General features: G+C 45.9%; 1 protein-coding gene across 1 annotated transcript in view; it reads right to left on the bottom strand.

Moving 5' to 3' along the window:
- The window catches only part of CC2D2A (coiled-coil and C2 domain containing 2A), a 153,288-nt gene extending 132,449 nt beyond the window's left edge, over positions 1-20,839 (bottom strand). The window contains exons 1-3 of the mRNA XM_089677430.1: positions 20,614-20,839; positions 9,382-9,465; positions 4,070-4,139 (exon numbers count right to left, since the gene is read on the bottom strand). Coding sequence (XP_089533556.1) covers positions 4,070-4,139; positions 9,382-9,465; positions 20,614-20,652 — 193 coding nt within the window. The 5' untranslated portion in view covers positions 20,653-20,839. The remainder of the gene's footprint in view (positions 1-4,069; positions 4,140-9,381; positions 9,466-20,613) is intronic.
- Between the last annotated feature and the right edge of the window lie 2,568 nt (positions 20,840-23,407).

The following is a 23,407-nucleotide window of genomic DNA, read 5'->3' as shown; positions in this document are numbered from 1 at the left end:
TTCTCAGCTCACCGCCCATTTTTTTTCTGAACTCTCAGACAAGCTTTATAAATTCTGGCCTTTGATTGGTTGTAGAAAAGAGAAGACCACAGATAAACAGGCACAACTTAGACAAGAGGATTTATCTAATCTCGGTGTATCACCTGAGGTCCGTCACTTCACTGGGTATATGTAAGAAAGGTTTACAACCACTTTAAATGTAGCTGTTTGCAAATTGGCTACTATATGAAACGAATTCCACTCAGTCCTCTGCCTATTGCAATAAAGGCATAGCTAAACAAGTAGGGCGGCTTTTATTAAGTGGACTCTCTCACAAGGTAAACAAGGTCATGAAAATAGTATACATATTTTTTATTACATACACTATATGCCAGCAAGGACATGCTGCTTTGTATTTTTCTGCATGGCAGAGAAATACAAAGCAGCATGTCTCCCTAGTAAAACGCACACAGCACATCCTACAAAAAAAAAAAATGGCATAGACCCCCCACCACAAAATTCATGCCAGAACCTTTAGATTTCCTATGGATTTTATTGCCAAACGTATTGGGATGCCTGTCTTTACACGCACATGAACTTTAATGGCATCCCAGTCTTAGTCTGTAGGGTTCAATATTGAGTTGGCCCACCCTTTGCAGCTATAACTCTCCTGGGAAGGCTGTCCACAAGGTTTAGGAGTGTGTCTATGGCAATGTTTGACCATTCTTCCAGAAGAGCATTTGTAAGGTCAGACGAGAAACAAACACACACACTTTGTGAAAGAATGGGTCACTCTCAGCTCAGTGAATTCAAGCGTGGTACCGTGATAGGTTGCCACCTGTGCAATAAGTCCATCTGGGACATTTCCTTACTACTAAATATTCCGCGACCAACTGTTATTGTCCATTCATACCAGTGCGATTTGCAAATTGAAATCGGATCTACTGATTGTCAATGTCTTAACATGTGCGATTAGCTTCAGCGTGATTTTTAAAGTAGTTCTTGCATTAGAATATAATGGAATAGAATATAATCGCAGAGTGTGAGCAGTGACTTAGTGGTAATATAACAAAGTGGAAGCAACTGGGAACAACATCAACTCAGCCACAAAGTGGTAGGTCACGTAAAATGACAGAGCAGGGTCAGCACAAGCTGAAACACACAAGTCGCCAACTGTCTGCAGAGTTAATCGCTAAAGACTTCCAAACTTCATGTGGCCTTCAGATTAGCAAAACAGTGCAAAGAGAACTTCATGGAATGGATTTCCATGGCCGAGCAGCTGCATCCAAGCCTTACATCATCAAGTGCAATACAAAAGCGTTAGATGCAGAGGTATAAAGCATGCCACCACTGGACTCTAGAGCAGTGGACACATGTTCTCTGGAGTGATGAATTGCGCTTCTCTGTCTGGCAATCCAATGGACATGTCTGGGTTTGGCAGTTGCCAGAAGAATGGTACTTGTTTGACTGCATTGTGCCAAGTGTAAAGTTTGGTGGAGAGTGAATTATGGTGTGGGGTTGTTTTACAGGGGTTGGCCCCTTAAATCCTGTGAAGGGAACTCTTAAGATATCAGCATACCAAGATATTTTGGACAATTTCATGCTCCCAACTTTGTGGGAAATGTTTGGGGATGGCCCCTTCCTGTTCCAACATGACTGCACACCAATACAGAAAGCAAGGTCTATAAAGACATGGATGAGCGAGTTTGGGGTGGAGGAACTTGACTGGCCTGCACCCCAACCCGACAGAACACCTTTGGGATGAATTAGAGCGGAGACTGCAAGCCAGGCCTTCTCATCCCACATCAGTGTCTGACCTCACAAATGCACTTCTGGAAGAATGGTCAAACATTCCCATAGACACACTCCTAAACCTTGTGGACAGCCTTCCTAGAAGAGTTGAAGCGGTTATAGCTGCAAAGGGTGGGCCAACTCAATATTGAACCCTACAGACTAAGACTGGGAAGCCATTAAAGCTCATGTGCGTGTAAAGGCAGGTGTCCCAATACTTCTGGCAATATAGTTTACATCTAAAAGGCTTTCCTTTGTGGTTGATGCTGATGGGCTTTGAAGGACAAACGCAACATGCTTTTGACATCCGTTGGAAATGCTTTCAAGATCATTCTGAATTCAATGGAGTTGCAGCTGCTTCTGAATTCCTACAGACTTGTATGGAAACAGAAGCCATTTTAAAGTTAACATAAACCACATTGACACTGGCACTGTACTGGTAATGTCTGCTTGAGTACAATTTTCCAAGTGCGCACTAAATAAAGTCTTCAAATTGAGTGACTTGGCTGTCTACCCCGCTCCTCCACAGTGTTCACAAGAAAAGGAGAGATGGCTAATACTGGCTGCAGATGGGCTATCAGTTTATAGACAGTGTTAGAAATCAGGGGCAGGGATCCAAGTCATCTGCCTAGGCAATCAGGAAAGATTCTGGAGACAGATATGAATACTTGCAGGAAGGTTTTGGTACGCTCACTCTCTAACTTTCTCTTCTGAAATTCAGTATATTTAAATGTGATGTTTTTGCACAAATTTTCTTTTTTGGTTTTGTCACCATGTACTGAATGATATTTTAGCACTGCACTTTTGTTATAGTATAGGTTTTTGTACTTGCTTTTAGGGCCTCGTGCACACTGGACATTTTAAAAAGGCCAGTAGCGTTAGCTGTAAAAAGCCACGTCAAAAACACGGTTTTCAGCGGTTTTGCATTAGCATTTCTCCACTTTAGCGCTTAGCTCAAAAAATTGTTTTTAAATTTTGTTGCAAAAAATGCTCAAAAATGCTGATTTGCCACGTTATACTGCATTTAGCAGCATTTTTACAGCTAAAAAAAAAAACTCCTCTTGACCCCACTAGCTCAGTATTTTTTCCAACCAGAAAATGCTGATTAAAGCATAAAGGTTGTTCCTCCATGAAGAGAGTTCAGTATTGGAATGTAATGTGTTGAGTCCTGATGAAGGTGGAGTGGTGTTGCCCCCAAAACAAGCGCGTTGTTTAAATGACTCTTTTACTAACCATTAAAAATGATCTTGGACTCTTATCTGATTTTGGTCTGGCACTGCTTTCTGTATTACACAGTCTACAATGGCCGCATTTAGCAAGTGGTACCGCCTGCAAGCATGCCATACTGAGTAAAATTTGTCACACCATGAAGCATTGCAGCAATGTGAACAGACATGAGCGGTCATCATGCTAATCTGCACGTAGCCGGTCGGGAGCGGTAAAAGCACAGATCAACTACCTGTTATGGCTCCTTTGTGAGCCATGAGTTATGTGAAGTTAGCCTAAGGGTGATGTCAGATGGGCAGTTCTGCACCCTGTAAGAGCAACATCAGCTCAGTAGAGAAATGAATGGATATCACAGCATTCAGCTCTTGTGGAACTTTCAGCTGCTCCACCATACCTGTGGACAGGGCACAGCCACCCCAGGGATTTCTATACTGGGCTGTTCAGGTACATTTACACACAGAGCTCCTCTATTAAGAAAAGTATTGCCCATACAATTGCCCGAGTGATTTCAGTCCTATACATATGTACTTGGGTGGCCCAGTAACTGCTCATTGAACTGTCAGATAAATTGCACAGCTGTAACACAGATCTCCACCCATACAAGTCCACATATATCTATACGTACATAGCGCCAACAATTAATCTGGTTAAGCAGCGGTGTATACATTAGGATGAGAAGATTGCAAGAAATTACACATCGAAAATCTGAATAACTGGGCTACTACAGTAGGAACGTCACCAAAACCAGCTAAGCTTTGGGTGGAGGCTTTCTTAAAGGTGCACTGCAGCCAATATGCCAAATTAAAATCCATTATTTAAGGGATATCTTGCATTCACTAGATATTTTTGTGATCATTTCCAGACTGCCTATAAAAGAAAAAATGTGTTCTGAAATAATGTTAGCATATGTTTAATAATGTTCTTCAAAAGCCAGTATTCTGCTCCCCTCTGCTTGAAGTTCCATCACTCCCAAGGCCTCTCTGACTGCCTAGCCTAGCAAAATTCACTATCCAAAATGTATTGCTTTACCAATGCCAAACATTCCAGAACATAGCCTTGGGGCTGTACTCACTGCGCTGCCCGCGTGTAACGTTCCCGATATCTTCCCCGCCATCCGCTGCATCTCCAGCATTGTCTACCAGCTGTGACACAGAACACCAGATAATCATTGTATTGATTGTTACAGAATTTTACAAATAAACGGACATTGATGAACAGCTATCAATATACAAAAAGTTTTACCATTACAGTTGATTATGTGCTTGCTTCCATTATCTAACTTTTTGCTTAAAGTTAATCTGATCTCTAAAATCTCTGATAGGCTCTTACAAGATGCATGTCTGAACACCGGCTGTATTAGCTCTGCCCAGGCAAGCCAGGTGCAGTGTACAACTTGCCATTGAAGAATGACTGTACACTGCTCTACTCATGTATAGACCAGTGCTATTGCCAACATGAATGCAGTGTATGGGTGTAAACAAAATATAGAACATTTTTTTTTTTTTTTTCTTTTTTGCATATGCCTTTACACTGTACTCATGAGTACAATGTACACCTAAATATAATACAAGCTGCACATCGATGTCAGCTCCTGTAAACGCCTTTATTGGACCACAAATGCAATGACAGCATGCAAAGTGTTTCTGTCGAGGGACCGGCCCTCCTTGCTGCGTTTCATTGTAATAGGCTTAGTCATAAAGAAGTGATCCTTAAAAAGGATCTTCACCCTGTAAACAAAAATGTAAAAGTCAGTAGCTACAAATACACAAAAACACGTGTTCCAGGATGCAGCATATCCTCACCCGACCCAGCTGTTCTTCGGGTCCAGGCGCTGGCATCTTAACTGTGATAAGCAGACTGACTCCTTGCGGCTGCACAGCCGGCTGGCCAATGCGCATGTGCAAGCCGCACTGCTTCCCATGAATGGTTCCGCAGTCTCCTGGGACCTGTGACATGTCCCAAGAGGCTGCGGGGGAAGGGGCAATTCAAAATGAGAGTGGGTACCTGTCAAAATCAGGAACCCACTTCAACGCCCCTAACAAAAAAAAAAAACACATTCCAATTATGGGAGATGAGGAAAACTGGAACTTCCCCTTTTGGGTGAAGTTCCGCTTTAAGACTACACCTATTACAGTAAAACGTGTCAGTGGGGTGGCCCGGGAAGGAGTGGAAAAACACTGTGTGCTGTCATGACATTTGTGGTTGAATTAAACCATTTACAGGTGCTGACATCAGTGTGTGGCTTGTTTTATATTGGGGTCTTGAGATCGTGAGCATGGACGGGCACCTAATACGCCACCTAGAGTGTCTGAAGAGACGAGAAGACTTTGGTCTGGAGCGGTACTGTTCATTTTGGAGGGTACTCTGTACTCCTATTATTTGCTTACACTCATATGCCGTACTTGTGTTTTCAAAAGCACTGCCATATACATGAGTACAGCAGTGCACAGCCATTCATGTCAAGGCTGGGCTTACGCTGCACATGGGCTGCCTGGGCAGAGGAAATACTTTGAAATTATTTCAAAATGCATTTTCAATCTTTTAAAATCCACAGCTTTCATGAGAGTAATACCTGCTGATCTTGCCTGAAGAACATGGATGAGCATCCTATTATAGGGTGACAACGCTGTGCCCTTTTCTCTGAAATTCTCTCAGGCACAGTCACCCTGTCACATGCAATGTCAAAAAAGCCTATAAAGCTGTGCTGATGCTCATCACACTTGTGCCCAGGGCTGTAGCTGTTACTCAGCTCAACCGCCATAGGGCACTGGAGTGGGAAGGTGCAGAATACAATTTGTATCGAAAGGAAGGAATTCTAAGGCATTTCCAAGAAAAAAATCATTCACAAACCATAACATGCAAGGGTGCAGGAAAGGTGGGAAAATTAATTTGGACTTAAAGAAACAGAATGAGTTACAGCAAAGCTAGATTCAGATCAGAGAAAGCAAACGAATATCGGTGAGCACGTATGAATACAGATGAGCAGTAATTAGTTCCAGAATGCAAGCAACACTAACGCGTTTCAGTCAAAGACCTTACTCGTAGTATCATACTAGGTACAGTATAACACTGTGATACTATGAGTAAGGTCTTGTTTGACTGAAACGTGTTAGTGTTGCTTGCATTCTGGAACTAACTTTACTCTACATCTGAATAAAACGTTCTACAATTCATCTTCACCTTGTTGCTGATCCTATATTATTTGAACTACAATATCCTATAGGAAGTTGTGTGGGGCAGTAAGGGGCAGGCAACTGCTTACTTGTGCTAAGAGAGTGTCCAATGTCCCTTAGATTTACCATTAACAATGTTGTATGAGAGATAGGGGCATAAGTATGAGTTATGGGGCCCCATAGAAAAAAAATTTGGCAAGAAGGCCCAGTAACAACCGACATTCATTTACTAAAACTGGAGAGTACAAAATCTGGTGCAGCTGTGCATGGTAGCCAATCAGCTTCTAACTTTAGATTGTTCAATACAGCTTGGTTCACATCTGTGCGGGTGGTGTTGCTGCGGGACCCACACAAAATACCTGTGGCCACACAACCTACAGAGGAATGCGGGATCCATGGGTGGGTGCCATTAATTCTAATGGCATGCCGCCCGCACTGGAAATCGCAACTGTACTGGGAACACCGGTTCCTATCCAGACTGCGATTTCCAAAGAAGTGCAGGGCCTTTTTCCCTGCATGTCCCAGGGCATGGGAGTCCATTCAAATAAACGGGCTCTCATGCCTGCGCAGATCATGGCCTGCACATATGTATACCTGGCCTTAAGCTTTGGCAAAAAACCTGGAAGATGATTGGTTTCTATGGGGAGCTGCACCAGATTTTGCACTCCCTGGTTTCAATGGGGAACTGCACCAGATTTTCCACTCCCTGGTTTCTATGGGGAACTGCACCAGATTTTCCACTCCCTGGTTTTAGTAAGTCAACCCCTCTGTGTCATTAATCTTAACAAATTATGCCAAAATCAAAGAATGTCAAACTACTAGGGAGCTGTGCTGTGAATAAGGTTAGTTTCACATTATTGTGCATGTGTGTAAAACACACATTCCCAAACCTGCAGACATCTGCTGCCAAGACATGCTACTGTTAAGCAGATGCACAGGGGTGCCATTAATTCTTAATGGCACCCCCATACATGGGGAAACGTGGCGCATTTTCCTGTACAAGGAAATGTGCGGAACTGCGTGGTACCATGGCATCACCCCTACGGTAGACGTGTATTGACACGAAACGCGTCTAGGAGGAGCCTTGGCACGCCTTGACGTTACGCCGCCGGGTCAGGAGGTCCGGCGGCCCACCCATGTTTCTCACTGGTCAGTGTCTAGAATCTTTTTTCAGCTGCTTTTACTGGCTACAGGCTGCAGGCATGTGTTTTGTAACTCCTATGGTTTTTACGTATTGGATTTAATAAATATATTTTTTATACAAAACATACTACACTATGAGTATTTTTACTCCTTATACCTGGCACTGAGTTCCTATACCTCAGCCCCAGCATTTTTAGGTTCTCTGTGTGGACCCAAGGAGCAGTGTGATCCGACCAGACCAGTATCGCCTTATCACCGACGGACCATCTGGGTACTATTAAGCAGCGCCTACATGGGACCCCGGCTACATGAAACCTGTACATGCACATTGTAATTGCGCTTCTGGTAAGCGGGCAATTTATCTATCCCTTGGATTGGATTACACCTATACTCCCTGAGAGTCCCTCATTATTGAACTGTTTATCACCTTTAACATTTCTATATTGGACAATCGTATATATTATAATTGCTACCTGGACATTGTTTGTAGCGCTGCACTTATATTTTTTCTACCAAAAGGTAAGTGACCTTTTCTCTGCAGTTCCTGCTTGGAAATGGACTGCTGTACCTGCACAAATGCAAAGATGTGAACCTAGACTAAAAGCTAAAGTAGAACTATAGGCAAAGTTTATTTATTTATTTTGGATAGAACAAGGAAGGGTTATACCCCCTGTCAGATTTTGCTTTGCCATCTGTGTCCCACTGCAGAGATTTACCTTTACTTCCTGTCCCATAGCCAAAGAGAAAATCCCTGAAAATTAGGGGAATTACTTTGGGACCCCCAGGTCACCAGAACTAGTGTCACCATTGGAAAATTTCCTATTACTTCTATTTTCTTGGGACAACCCAAAATTTGGGGTTCTCTTCTATTTTCCTTTTCAATGATAATGGTAAACAGGACAAATAGAGAGGGTGACTCTCCATAATGCGGGCACAGACGGCAATAAAAACAGATAGATGTTCTAATCCCTCTCCATTCTATCCAAAACTAATGAAAAAAATAAGTTTTGCCTTTAGTTACACTTTAATAATACCCATAATGATATTTTATATTATGACAAAATGAATGCTCTTGTACACAATTACTCTACAATACCAACACAAATGTCTTTAAACTTGTATGTAGAACTACAAGTCTGAACAATCTTTGGGTTTTAGCATTAGGCTGCTCAATCATGGATCACAATTTGGCCAATTCAGCAGACACTGGTCAAATTTCCATCTAACTATGGACACTGTGGTTGTAGGGAAGTTGATCAACTTCTGTAAAACCTCCCTACTGGAAAATTTCCTTTTGGCTATAGCCTGCAGCGCTGATCTGTGTATTCTGATGGTGGGAAAGTCTCCCCACTGTCAGAATACAATGACCCCACAGGGTGGATTCCCCCATGCACATCAAAGGTGTGATGGGGGAATAGGGTCAGTTTTTTTCATTCAACCCACTAGTTGAACGAAAAAAAAAAACTGACTAATGTATGGGCTGCCTACTGCATACAGGGCTACTTTCAGTCTGTAGAAGATGTTCAATTGGCAATATATCTACAAAGCTAAGATAGATAAGCAAAGGCTTCTTACTACACAGAGGGGGATCTGTGACTAACCTTGAAGTCTGATTTTAGTAATTTTTTTTTTTTACTGGAAACTTTACAGTTTAGTATTTCATAGCATTCTTCCCAAATGGGACCCTCGTAGCATTCTTCCCAAATGGGACCCTCGTAGCATTCTTCCCAAATGGGACCCTCGTAGCATTCTTCCCAAATGGGACCCCCCCTTGCCAGGCCCTATAGCAGTCATGTGGTCTGCTATGGCTATTGTTATGCCACTGCCAAGGGAGCCCACCTGTCTGGATACAAATTGAAAGGACAGTTTCAGAAGTGCCCCACACTACAGATTTCGTGACTACTGTCAGGCAGTGATTGCTTTTACAGTCTGAGCACAATGGTCATTCATCACTTAGTAAACAAATTATATTTTGTAATGTGGAGACGAGCTATATTGCATATAAAAAGAAGAGAGCAGGTAGTGGGAATGACCTGAAACCCTGCAGATCATCCTCAATAAAACTTACCGGTTTCTTCCTCCTCTGGCGTTGTGCTTTCAGGGTCTTTTTTAGGTTCTCCACCTGAGCATGATCCTCATTGTCCAACAGCTCCTGTGGAGAAAAGAATGTAAGAACGGATGTCCACATTTTGGCCCATAGAGATAAAAGTTAGAGCAGAATCTACTAGTATAGTTTTTTGTGAGCCACCAGGAGTTAACTTACTCTATTATTAGTGTTAATTGTGTGCTTAAGTGAATATTTATTAAATATTAGATCGCTAGGCACTAATTACACCCTCTCTCGGTGTATAAATTTAAACTATGAATTCTTGTACTGTACCGCGCTCCAATATTATCAACCTTTGTGATTGACCTTTTTTGATTGTGTGAATTTCTTAATATACCACCTATAATCCAATCATTACTTACTTCTATGGTGCTTAAATATACAATTAACATAAATTCATTTATAAATGTGAATTAAAAAATTATATGTGATAACAAATATTAATAAAAAATTAATGAAAAATTGGAATGTCAATTCTATGTGAATAAAATTAATAAAAAATTAATAAAACATTAATAAAAAATGGGAATGTCAATTATTTTCTTTGAATTTGAGATGGTGTTGTTATTCAATTTAGTTAATGTGATGAGTCTGTGTTCGCAGCTTGAACCTCTCCCTCCTGTCTCCTCTCCTCTCTCCTCAGCTCAGCCTTCTCAATTGTGCTTTCTTCACTGGCTGCTTTGTTTATTCCTCCATATACGGAACATGCAGAGAAGGGAAAAGAAAAATAGTGTCTTATCCGGGATATAAGTGATTTATTGCTCTTTGATCTCCCACTCACATTGTGTAAATGTAAATAGAGCTTTGCATACAATGTATCCAGATCGTGCTTCAGACAGCCTGGCTGGTGTGTTTGCTTTCAGTAAATATACTCGCCGTTCCTCTGTGGATGCGTGATAACGTCACCGCCCCTCCCCTACGCGTTACGCTAAAGGGACTCGTAGCTTCCTCTGGGGGATGTGGATTTCACATCAGAAATCCACATCCCCCAGAGGAAGCTACGAGTCCCTTTAGCGTAACGCGTAGGGGAGGGGCGGTGACGTTATCAGGCATCCACAGAGGAACGGCGATTATCTTTACTGAAAGCAAACACACCAGCCAGGCTGTCTGAAGCACGATCTGGATACATTGTATGCAAAGCTCTATTTACATTTACACAATGTGAGTGGGAGATCAAAGAGCAATAAATCACTTATATCCCGGATAAGACACTATGTTTCTTTTCCCTTCTCTGCATGTTCCGTATATGGAGGAATAAACAAAGCAGCCAGTGAAGAAAGCACAATTGAGAAGGCTGAGCTGAGGAGAGAGGAGAGGAGACAGGAGGGAGAGGTTCAAGCTGCGAACACAGACTCATCACATTAACTAAATTGAATAACACCATCTCAAATTCAAAGAAAATAATTGACATTCCCATTTTTTATTAATGTTTTATTAATTTTTTATTAATTTTATTCACATAGAATTGACATTCCAATTTTTCATTAATTTTTTATTAATATTTGTTATAATCACATATAATTTTTTAATTCACATTTATAAATGAATTTATGTTAATTGTATATTTAAGCACCATAGAAGTAAGTAATGATTGGATTATAGGTGGTATATTAAGAAATTCACACAATCAAAAAAGGTCAATCACAAAGGTTGATAATATTGGAGCGCGGTACAGTACAAGAATTCAGAATCTACTAGTAGTGCTGCTATAACCCTAAACCAGTCAGTCATTCCCAACCAAGGTTTTGTGGAACCTTAGGGTTCCTCCAGAGGTTTTTATGGCTTCCATGAGCTCTGGCTGATCAATTTCCTAATTGATAGTGCCTGTATACTTCTGGGGCCAATGCCACTTAGCAGAGCCAACTACAGGACAACAATTATCTTTTTTATCTTTCTTAATGGATGGCATTGTGACCAACACAGTTAGGGGGGGGGCTTTCTTTCCACTAGCTACCAATGTAAGGGACATTTTACCCCCACTGGCCCCCAATGACTTGGTTTTATCAGGCGTTTCTTCAGAATTAAAAGTTATTTCAAGGGTTCCTTTGGTGTAAAAATACTGAGAAAGCCTGTCTTAGACTATAGAAACTGCTGTGATGCATGCTTAGATTATGTATTAATAAACCCTCCAGAAGACTCGTCAGATATTTCACAGTTTTAAGAATATCCAGATGTTATTTTATGGAAGTGGAATCAGACTCCAATATTATCATAAAGCAACGATTGGCTTAAAGTGTTACTAAACCCATAACAGTAAAAACAGTCTGTATATGCAGTAAAGCATGCTGGGTATACTCATTGTGGAACCTAAGAGATTAATCCTCCAAATTGTGTAAAAAGGCTGTTTGATCCTGTTTTCTCTGATGCTTACCTTCTACTGTCCCCAATATAACTCCCTCATAGAACAGTGGCTTGAGGGCAAGCTGTTCATGCTCAGTTTTGTATGTATTGCTAGAAAGTTTTTTTTTCTTGGGAGAGGGCATTTGATCAGCACAGGGCCAATCAGAACTGTCCAGACAGAGGGTGAGAGGTCCTGCAGCCTCATAGGAGAGAATGAAAATTCCTCCAACAAGCTTGAACGAGGGCTCGGCTGGACACTGGTAGAAGTCACAAGACTGCTCTAACTGCTGATGAGAAAAGGTATTTAACCACCTCCCGCCCGCCATATAGTAATATGACGGGCGCAAGGTGGCTCTCTCGTTCTGGGAGGACGTCATATGACATCCTCCCATTCTCACTGCGCATGCGCGGCTCAGGGAGCGCGCAGCGCGGCGATCAGCGGTGTGCGTGTCCCTCGGACACAGCGGATCACCGATCACGGAAAGAGCCGAAGATGTCAGCTCGGTCATGTGATCAGCTGTGTCCAATCACAGCTGATCACATGTAAACAGGGAAATGCCGGTTATCGGCATTTCTCTCCTCTCAAGCTGTCAGCGTGACAGCTCGAGAGGGGAGCCGGTAATCGGCTTTCCGCGGAGGGGACATGTACACTGATCATCAGGGCACTGATGATCAGTGTGCCCTGATGATCTGTGTAGCCCCAGCAGTGCCTTATGTCAGTGTCCATCAGTGCCAGCAGTCAGTGCTCATCAGTGCCTCGTGCCAGTGCCCATCAGTGCCTACCAGTGCACATCAATACCACATATCAGTGCCCATCTGAACTGCCTTTCAGTGTCACCCATCAATGCCAATCAGTGGCACCTATCAGTGCTGCCAATCAGTGCCGCCTATCAGTGCCAGTCAGTGCCACCTAACGGTGCTGCCTATCAGTGCCATATATCAGTGTCATGTATCAGTGCAGCCTTTCAGTGCCCATCAGTGCCACCTACCAGTGCCTCATCAGTGCCCATTAGTGCCACCTATCAGTGTCCATCAGTGCAGCCTATCAGTGCCCATCACTGCAGCCTCATTAGCGCACCTCAGTGAAGGAGAAAAAAAATCACTTATTTACAAAATGTTATAACAAAAACTAAGAAAAAACTTTTTTTTTTCAAAATTTTCAGTGGTTTCTGGTTTGTTTAAGAAAAAATAAAAAACCTAGAGGTGATTAACCACTTGCCTACCAGGCACTTATACCCCCTTCCTTACCAGGCCAATTTTCAGCTTTCAGCGCTGCCGCACTTTGATTGACAATTGCGCGGTCATGCAACATTGTACCCATATGAAATTTTGATCATTTTTTTTTTCACAAATAGAGCTTTCTTTTGGTGGTATTTAATCGCCACTGGGCGCTTTACTTTTTGCGCTATAAATTAAAAAAAGTGCAAAAAATTTGAAAAAAAAAAAAAGTTTATTTGTTTCTTTTATAAAATTTTTCAAACAGGTATTTTTTCTCCTTCACTGATTTGCGTTGATGAGGCGGCACTGATGGGCACTGATGGGCACTGATAGGCGGCACTAAAGGGCACTGATAGGCGGCACTAATGAGGTGGCACGGATAGGCGGCACTGATAGACAGCACTAATTAGGGGTCACGGATAGGCGGCACTGATATGCAGCACTGATAGGTGACACTGATGATGGGTACTGATAGACGGCACTGACTGGCATCACTTCTGGGCACTGACTGGCGGCACTGACTGGCACAACCCCTGGGCACTGACTGGTGGCACTGACTGGCAGCACTGCTGGGCTGCACTGCTGGGTGGCACTGGTGGGCGGCACTGGTGGGTGGGCACAGGTGGGTGGCACTGCTGGGCACAGGTGGGTGGCACTGCTGGGCACAGGTGGGTGGCACTGCTGGGCACAGGTGGGTGGCACTGCAGAGTGGCACAGGTGGGTGCACTGCTGGGAACGGGTGGGCGGGGCTAGTGGGCGCACTGCTGGGCGGAACTTGCGGGTGTCACTGCTGGGCACCGATCATCAGGGCACTGATCATCAGTGCCCCGATGATCGGTGCCGATCCCCGCTCTGACAACTGCCGGTTCTCGGCAGTACTTTCCTCACGATCTGACAGCGTGAGGAAAGTGCAGCCGAGAACCGGCACTTGCATTTCCCTGTGATCAGCGTGTCATTGGACACCGCTGATCACGTGGTAAAAGGCCGGTGGGATCGGCCTTTCACCACATCACGTGATCAGCTGTGTCCGTAGGACACAGCGATCACGGAGATCGCCGGGTGCGCGCCCCCTGGGGCGCGCAGGAGAGCGCGTTCTGGGAGGACGTCATATGACGTCCACTCAGAACTGGCCGGCCGCGGTGAAGCCGTCATTCGGCTATGCGCGGTCGGCAAGAGGTTAAATACCACTGAAATAAAGCTCTGTCACAAAAAAATTATAAAAATTTCATATGGGTACAGTGTTGTATGACCGAGCAATTGTCATTCAAAGTGCGACAGTGCTGAAAGCTGGAAATTGGCCTGGGCAGGAAGGGGGTATAAGTGCCCTGTAGGCAAGCGGTTAACAGTGTATATTTACTAAAATAATTGCATTTCCATGTTCTGTGTAGTGTGGGAGACCCGATATAGTGGATGCAGGGCCCTGGGTTTTGTAACACTTTAAAGCGGTAGTAAACTTAATCATTAAAAAAAAAAATAAAGATCCCCCTGTAGGGCAATGTCATAATGTGCTAGTATGCGTCACATACCAACACATTATGTGCAACTTACTTTAAAACAAAGCCCTCCATTGTACTGAGAGTTACAGAAAATTATAGCGCTGCAGACTGAAAAGGATTGATTTAATAAAAATTCCATTTCAATATGGCTTGTGTAACCATTTTATATGTTATATTGTTTTTGATCTAATTTTTTGCCTATGAAAAAGGGAGTTACCCTTTAAGGCAGGGGTAGATAGCATTTCAAAAAGAGTACCGTATATACTCGAGTATAAGCCGAGTTTTTCAGCACATTTTTTGTGCTGAAAAACGGCCCCCTCGGCTTATACTAGAGTCAACGTCTGCCAGGGGGGGCGCGAGGCTCCGTCAAGGGGAGCGCGTACAGGGGTGGGCAGAGGGCTGCTGTCTCTTACCTGGCTCCCACGATGATCCATCCAGGAAGCGCTGCTCCTTCCGTCACTCCGGCCACTCCCTCACTCCTGCCGCTCGGCTCCGCCTCCTCACCGGTGATTGGCCGCCAGAACTGTAGCTCAGGAAAGGTACACAGGCGGCCAATCACGGGCGAGGAGGCGGAGCCGAGCGGACCCGCGAAAATCGAGTGAGGGAAAAGCCGGTAAGTGTGCAGTGCAGAGGTGCTGCTGCAACCACATATGCTGGCTGCAGCAGCACCATACTGCAACAGGGGTCAGCAAGTGTCATTGGTGTCAGTGGGAGGAATAGTGCCGCATCATTGGTGTCACTGATACTAATGATGGGGCATTATTCCTCCCACTGACACCAACGATGGGGCACTATTCCTCCCACTGACACCAACGATGGGGCACTATTCCTCCCACTGACACCAACGATGGGGCACTATTCCTCCCACTGACACCAACAATGGGGCACTATTCCTCCCACTGACACCAACGATGGGGCACTATTCCTCCCACTGACACCAACGATGGGGCACTATTCCTCCCACTGACACCAACGATGGGGCACTATTCCTCCCACTGACACCAACGATGGGGCACTATTCCTCCCACTGACACCAACGATGGGGCACTATTCCTCCCACTGACACCAACGATGGGGCACTATTCCTCCCACTGACACCAACGATGGGGCACTATTCCTCCCACTGACACCAATGATGGGGCACTATTCCTCCCACTGACACCAATGATGGGGCACTATTCCTCCCACTGACACCAATGATGGGGCACTATTCCTCCCACTGACACCAATGATGGGGCACTATTCCTCCCACTGACACCAATGATGGGGCACTATTCCTCCCACTGACACCAATGATGGGGCACTATTCCTCCCACTGACACCAATGATGGGGCACCATTCCTCCCACTGACACCAATGATGGGGCACCATTCCTCCCACTGACACCAATGATGGGGCACTATTCCTCCCACTGACACCAATGATGGGGCACTATTCCTCCCACTGATACTAATGATGGGGCACTATTCCTCCCACTTTATTTTTTACATTGACTAGTAGGTGCCTCATTTCCCACCCTCGGCTTATACTCGAGTCAATAGTTTTCCCCAGTTTTTTGTGGTAAAATTAGGTACCTCGGCTTATATTCGGGTCGGCTTATACTTGAGTATATACGGTAACCGAAAAGCTGAACTATACCACTTTTTTGGAGAAAATAAACGCTAAGCTTCAGGGACCAACAGTGAAGCCCAACACTGGGCAAACTAAGTTTTATAGTTGGTAATTGCACAAAGCTTGGGAACTCTCAGGGTGTAGTGAAGACAACAGGGGCACCTCTACATACTACATTTAGTATATGCTGCTAGTTTACTAGACAGAACTTTAGTACAAAGTTATCTTTTAACCACTTCCCGTCCGCCCTATAGCAGAAATACTATACAGGGCGGCAGCTGTGCCCAAAATGACGTATATATACACGTGATTATGCAGTTCCGGGTAGGCGGTGTGCATGAGCCTGGCGCATGCTCTACCAGTGCCACCATTTGTGGCTTCACCTGTCAATCAATGGGTCCCGGCCGGTGACAGCCGAGTATTACCCACGGGGGAGAGAACGGTATGTAAACAATACAGTTCTCTCCCCTGTCAGCTCCTGCACACTACTTTGTATGGCTTTGCTATGCAGAGCCATATAAAGCAGTGTGATTACAGTTGAAAGCCCACAAAGCACATAATGTGAAGCAGTACACAGTTAACCCTTTGATCGCCCCACGTTAACCCCATCCTGCCCAGTGCCATTAGTACAGTGTCAGTGCTTTTTATTAGCACTGATCACTGTATTGGTGTCACTGGGTTTGTCAATGACACCCAGTTCCCCCCAGTGTCCGAATGCCCGTTGCAGTCCCACTATAAGTCACTGATCGCCACCATTACTAGTGGAAAATAAAAATTTAAAAATCCAGTCTATTTACCGCCATTTGTAAACCCTATAACTTTCACGTAAACAATTAATTTACACGTATTGGGTTTTTGTTTTTTTTTGTAGACATGTAGCAGAATACATTTTGGCCTAAATTTATGAAGAAATTTGATTTAAATTTTTTTTATATTTCAATAGAAAAAGTCAAAAAGAGTGTTTTTTTTCCTCAAAATTGTTGATTTTTTTTTTGTTTATAGCGCAAAAAGTAAAAACCACACAGGTAATCAAATACCAAAGAAAAAAAAGACGTAAATTTCATTTTAGTGCAGCGTTGCATGACTGCGCAATTGTCAAAGTAGTGCAGTGCCGTAACGCAAAAAATGGCCTGGTCAGGAAGGGGGGGAAATCCTCAGCAGGGCAAGTGTTTAAATGAATAATTGGTATACATAGATACGCACAGCTAGGAGTAGTCGTGTTTCAGATGTGTGTTAGTGAGATCACATTTGCAGAAAGCCAGCTTGTAGGGAAGTATCTAATCAGAGGTCTGCAGTACCTGGCTTCAGGAAAAACACAAGCAGCAAAGCACTTTCTCTGCCCTGTCTAATGGGTACACAAGTGTGAATGCACTTCACGACTCACAGATGTAAAATAAGCTGTGAAATTCCATAGGACGTTCAACATCAAGAATGACACCATTGTTTTCAAACCTCACCCACAAATCTGTCCTTGCAGCAAGCAAGAGGGGGACGTTATGGGCTTAAACATGACACTATTTACAAAATGTATAAAACTCATTTAGGACTCCGACAGCTACAAATCTGTAACTGTGGGATAAAATTTCACATCACGCTTTGTTAACCACGAGCTCCAGAAGATTTTACCTCCTTCATGACCACAACACTTTCTGATATTCAGCAGTGTGCTACTTTAACGGCTCGTTCACACTTGGCTGTTTTACCAATGCTTGCCAAACGCCCCTATATCGTTTGGCAAGCATTGGTCCGGCGTTTGCGGAGCGTTTTTAAACGCTCCGCAAACACCGCATGCGCGGTTTAGCGGGGGTTGCTAGGCGTTTGCCGAGCGTTAATAACGCCCCACAAACGCCTATAAATCAGTTTGAGTGGTGTTACCGCTCCGCAAAAGCGTCGCAACCGCACCGCAAATGCCGGCCAGGCGTTTGCGGAGCAGCACCATAGACTAGAATAGGAGGCTTCAACGCCTCCTGACTCGACCATAGGCGTCCGTTTTGGCGCGACGCAAACGCTCCCGTTAGAACAACACCATGTGCTGTAATGTGCAGAATTGGCAGAGGCGTTTGGGAAGCGGTAAAAACGCTTCCCAAACGCCTCTCTGCCGCCTGCACACAACGCTAAAAATCCCAATAAAGTGTATATTTGTGTGAAAGTTCTAAAGTCTACAAACTATAGTATATGCACACTGTAATTTTTTTTTCTCCATACCAGTAATGGCGGCGACAGCAACTTCTACTGGGACTGCAATAGGGGGGCGAACAATCTGACACTGACACTTTGTGGGACCTGACTGACACTGGCATCACCAGTGACAACAGTGATCAGAGCTAATACTATGCACTGTCACTGTAGTGACACTGGCTTGGAAGGTGTTAACTGTGTGCCCAACAAGTGTTAATGTGTGCAGTATGTGCCACTTTTCACTGCAGATTGATTTGTTTCTTTTCCCTTTGCAGATCCTTCCCTCTGTTTAGAGCCCTTTGTTGTTTGTCAACACAAGTCTCTGTGATGTGATATGACACATCCAATCAGCAGATTGGCAGGGGAGGGGGATGTGTATGGATGGACAGCAGGTGGGGGGGAGGGGGGTGTGTATGGATGAACAGTGGGTGAGGGGGGTGTGTATGGATGGACAGCGGGGGGTATGGATGGACAGCGGGTGGGGGGGGGGAGGGGGGTATGGATGGACAGCGGGTGGGGGGGGGGGGGGATGTGTATGGATGGACAGCGGGTGGGGGGGGAGGGGGATGTGTATGGACGGACAGCGGGTGGGGGGGGAGGGGGATGTGTATGGACGGACAGCGGGTGGGGGGGGAGGGGGATGTGTATGGACGGACAGCGGGTGGGGGGGGGGAGGGGGATGTGTATGGACGGACAGCGGGTGGGGGGGGGAGGGGGGTGTGTATGGACGGACAGCGGGTGGGGGGGGAGGGGGGTGTGTATGGACGGACAGCGGGTGGGGGGGGAGGGGGGTGTGTATGGACGGACAGCGGGTGGGGGGGGAGGGGGGTGTGTATGGACGGACAGCGGGTGGGGGGGGGGGGGATGTGTATGGACGGACAGCGGGTGGGGGGGGAGGGGGATGTGTATGGACAGACAGCGGGTGGGGGGGGAGGGGGATGTGTATGGACGGACAGCGGGTGGGGGGGGAGGGGGATGTGTATGGACGGACAGCGGGTGGGGGGGGGAGGGGGATGTGTATGGACGGACAGCGGGCGGATGTGTATGGACGGACAGCGGGCGGGGGATGTGTATGGAAGGACAGCGGGCGGGGGATGTGTATGGACGGACAGCGGGCGGGGGGATGTGTATGGACGGACAGCGGGCGGGGGGATGTGTATGGACGGGCGGGGGGATGTGTATGGACGGACAGCGGGATGTGTATGGACGGACAGCGGGATGTGTATGGACGGACAGCGGGATGTGTATGGACGGACAGCGGGATGTGTATGGACGGACAGCGGGCGGGGGGATGTGTATGGACGGACAGCGGGCGGGGGGGATGTGTATGGACGGACAGCGGGCGGGGGGGATGTGTATGGACGGACAGCGGGCGGGGGGATGTGTATGGACGGACAGCGGGATGTGTATGGACGGACAGCGGGATGTGTATGGACGGACAGGGGGATGTGTATGGACGGACAGCGGGATGTGTATGGACGGACAGCGGGATGTGTATGGACGGACAGGGGGATGTGTATGGACGGACAGGGGGATGTGTATGGACGGACAGCGGGCGGGGGGATGTGTATGGACGGACAGGGGGATGTGTATGGACGGACAGGGGGATGTGTATGGACGGACAGCGGGCGGGGGGATGTGTATGGACGGACAGCGGGCGGGGGGATGTGTATGGACGGACAGCGGGCGGGGGGATGTGTATGGACGGACAGCGGGCGGGGGGATGTGTATGGACGGACAGCGGGCGGGGGGATGTGTATGGACGGACAGCGGGCGGGGGAGGGGATATATATGGATGGACAGTGCATCATTATCAAGCACCAAATGAATGAATTGTTGTTTGCCACTTTATGTAGTTAGTATGTAAAACTCTAGATAGGTGTGTATATAGAAACACACGTGTTCTTCTGTGTGCCAATATTTATGTGGGTATGAAAATGCAGCAGGAGGAGTGAGACTGTATGGAAGCAGGGCCATACACACATCCCCCATTGATGACAGCCAAGCATGGAATTCACTGAAAAGACTGGACCAGACAGATTCTGGAGCAGCTGTGCCTGGCAACCAATCAGCATCTAACTTTCATTTTCGAAGCTAAACTGAGCAAGCTAGAGACAGAAGCTGATTGGTTGCTAGGCAGAGCTTTTTCGGTCATGCACAATGCTACAGTTGGTTTCTGTTTATCACTAGCCTAGCAACAAGCCCCTCCCATAACAACCATCCTGTCACTACCTGGGAGCACATGGGCCAACAAAGGCCGCGTTAACCCCTTCCCCGCCAGCTGTACTATATACACAGAGCAGGGATGTGACCGTATAATGACCGCACAGTACACAGACCGCTGACTGACCTCCACTATCATCCTCTGCCTCTCCTCTGCGCCCCGCATGGTGATGATGGCAGAAGCCCGGTGTCAGGATCCCAGGGCTCAGCCTGTCACAGAACTCTCATAGTGATCGCTGATCCCGCTGACAGACCCTGTACACATAGCACGGTGTGATCACAGCTCTCCATGGCAGCAGATCCCCGGATGTCCTGTCTACTCGCTACAGGCAGCCATTGTATACACACAGAGCCCCGCCCTCTCCCAGCATCCCTCCGGGGTGAGGAATGGGCTGCACTGGGAGCAGGGAGTGCATCCAGTGCCCCGATCCTCCTACATCCTATGTGCCCTGCTCTCACCTCCACTCCTCTCCGTCCTGATCTACACATCACACGGGCAGTCTGGGGAGTTCCATTCATATATGGAGGATTTGTGACATTTTTTCACCCTTTTCCCTGTCAGAGTTTTTTTCATTCACACTAAACCAGAAATGTACATTTTGCATACAAAGACACACAAAAAGGTTATTAAAATTAATAATAATAAATGTGTCATCTTTGCCTGCTCTGTGTAATGGTTTTGGCCAATGCAGCCCTGATCCTTCTATTATGGGGTCCCCTGCTGGCGCTCCTGGCTCCCCCCCCTTCATGATGAGGGCCCCCAGAGCTGCTTGCACCATTGACACACACAGCCCAGCTCAGCACACACCCCCCTCTCTCCTCACTGGCTGTGAATGACAGCAGCAGAAGCCAATGGCTCCCACTGCTGTATCTGAGCCAATGAGGAGGAAGAGAGCCAAGACAGCTACCGCTCTCATGCACAGCGCTGGATCGAGATCGGGCTCAGCTAAGTATAGGGGGGAATAAAAAAAAAAACTTCAGCCTTCACACTGATGCGGTGCAGAATTTGCATCGGTTTCTGTGCGATTTCCCCACTGCATCATGATCGCACCCCGTTCATGCAAACCACTGCAGCTGTATATTTTACGTTAACAACACCACCCCGAAATCGGTTCACAAAACGCAGTGCGATGTGCAGAATCGGATCACATGGGTGTGAATACCCATGCGATCCGATTCAGGTGCGGACAAAAAAAAAAGGATCCTGCGCTATTTTGGTGCAGATGCGGTGCGATCTGAGCCATACAAAATTTATGTCTCTATTTGCACCACGTGATTTGCACAGGAATGCGGTGTGGTTTCTGTGCAAATCACATGTGATGTGCCTCACCGCATCTGTGTGAACCCGGGCTTAGCGCCATTTTAGAGCAGTATTAGACCCGAACCAAAAATGGGATATGTTGCAGCTTACCAATCGTTAGAGGTGGTGGCTGCATTAGTTTTCTTTTTTTAGCATTTTTCCTGTCTGTTTTTACCTGGTGATCTGGTCAGTAACACACCTCCTGTATTAGAGTGCCCCCACTCTGGATGAAGGAGCACAGGGGCACCTTTGGACAGCAGCAGTGTCAGTCTGGGGGGAGTATTAAAGTATAACTAAAGGCAAAACTTTTTTTTTATAGTTTTGGATTTAGTGAAGGAATTAGAAGCTCTGTCAGTCTATTGCTGTCTGTGCCCCCGTTAAGGAGATTCACCCTCTCTATTTGTCCTGTTTACCGTTATCACTGAAAGTGAATGGAAAAGAAAATCCCAAATGTTGGGTTGTTCCCAGAAAAGTCACACACACACTATATTGCCAAAAGTATTGGGATGCCTTCCTTTACACGCACATGAACTTTAGTGGCATCCCAGTCTTAGTCCGTAGGGTTCAATATTGAGTTGGCCCACCCTTTGCAGCTATAACAGCTTCAACTCCTCTGCGAAGGCCATCCACAATGTTTAGGAGGGTGTCCATGGAAATGTTTGACCATTCTTCCAAAAGCGCATTTGTGAGGTCAGGCACTGATGTCGGACGAGAAGGCCTGGCTCACAATCTCCGCTCTAATTCATCCCAAAGGTGTTCTATTGGTTTGAGGTCAGGACTCTGTGCAGGCCAGTCAAGTTCCTCCACCCCAAACTCGCTCAGCCATGTCTTTATGAACCATGCTTTGTGCACTGGTGCTCAGTCATGTTGGAACAGGAAGGGGCCATCCCCACATAAAGTTGTCCAAAGTGTCTTGGTATACTGATGCTTTAAGAGTTCCCTTCACTGGAACTAAGGGACCAAACCCAACCCCTGAAAAACAACCCCACACCATAATCTCCCCTCCAACAAACTTTACACTTGGCACAATGCAGTCAGGCAAGTGCCCTTCTCCTAGCAAACCACCAAACCCAGACACGTCCATTGGATTGCTAGACAGAGAAGCGTGATTCGTCACTCCAGAGAACACGTCTCCCCTGGTCTAGAGTCCAGTGGCAGCATGCTTTACACCAATGCTTTGCATTGCACTTGGTGATGTAAGGCTTGGATGTAGCTGCTCAGCCATGGAAACCCATTCCATGAAGCTCTCTATGCACAGTTGTGCTAATGTGAAGGCCACACAAAGTTTGGAGGTCTTTAGCTATTGACTCTGCAGACAGCTGGCAACTTCAGCGCACTGTGCGCTTCAGCATGCGCTCACCTCGCTCTGTCATTTTACGTGGCCTACCACTTCATTGCTGAGTTGCTGTTGTTTTCAGTTGCTTCCACTTTGTTAAAATACCACTAACAGTTGACCGTGGAATATTTACAACCCCTGGCAAAAAGTATGGAATCACCACTCTTGGAAAATGTTAATTCAATTGTTTAATTGTGTAGATAAAAAACTAATCACAAGCATGCCTCAAATCTATTTTTATTTAACATTCCAACCTTCTGGCTTTATTAAACACTTAAACAAATA

This window comes from Staurois parvus, unplaced genomic scaffold (assembly GCF_062004578.1).
Source record: "Staurois parvus isolate SC_StPar_1 unplaced genomic scaffold, SC_StPar_1.0 ptg000186l, whole genome shotgun sequence".
Lineage (NCBI taxonomy): Eukaryota > Metazoa > Chordata > Amphibia > Anura > Ranidae > Staurois > Staurois parvus.
Note: the sequence above shows the minus strand (reverse complement) of the source record. Positions and strands in the feature narration are given on the sequence as shown.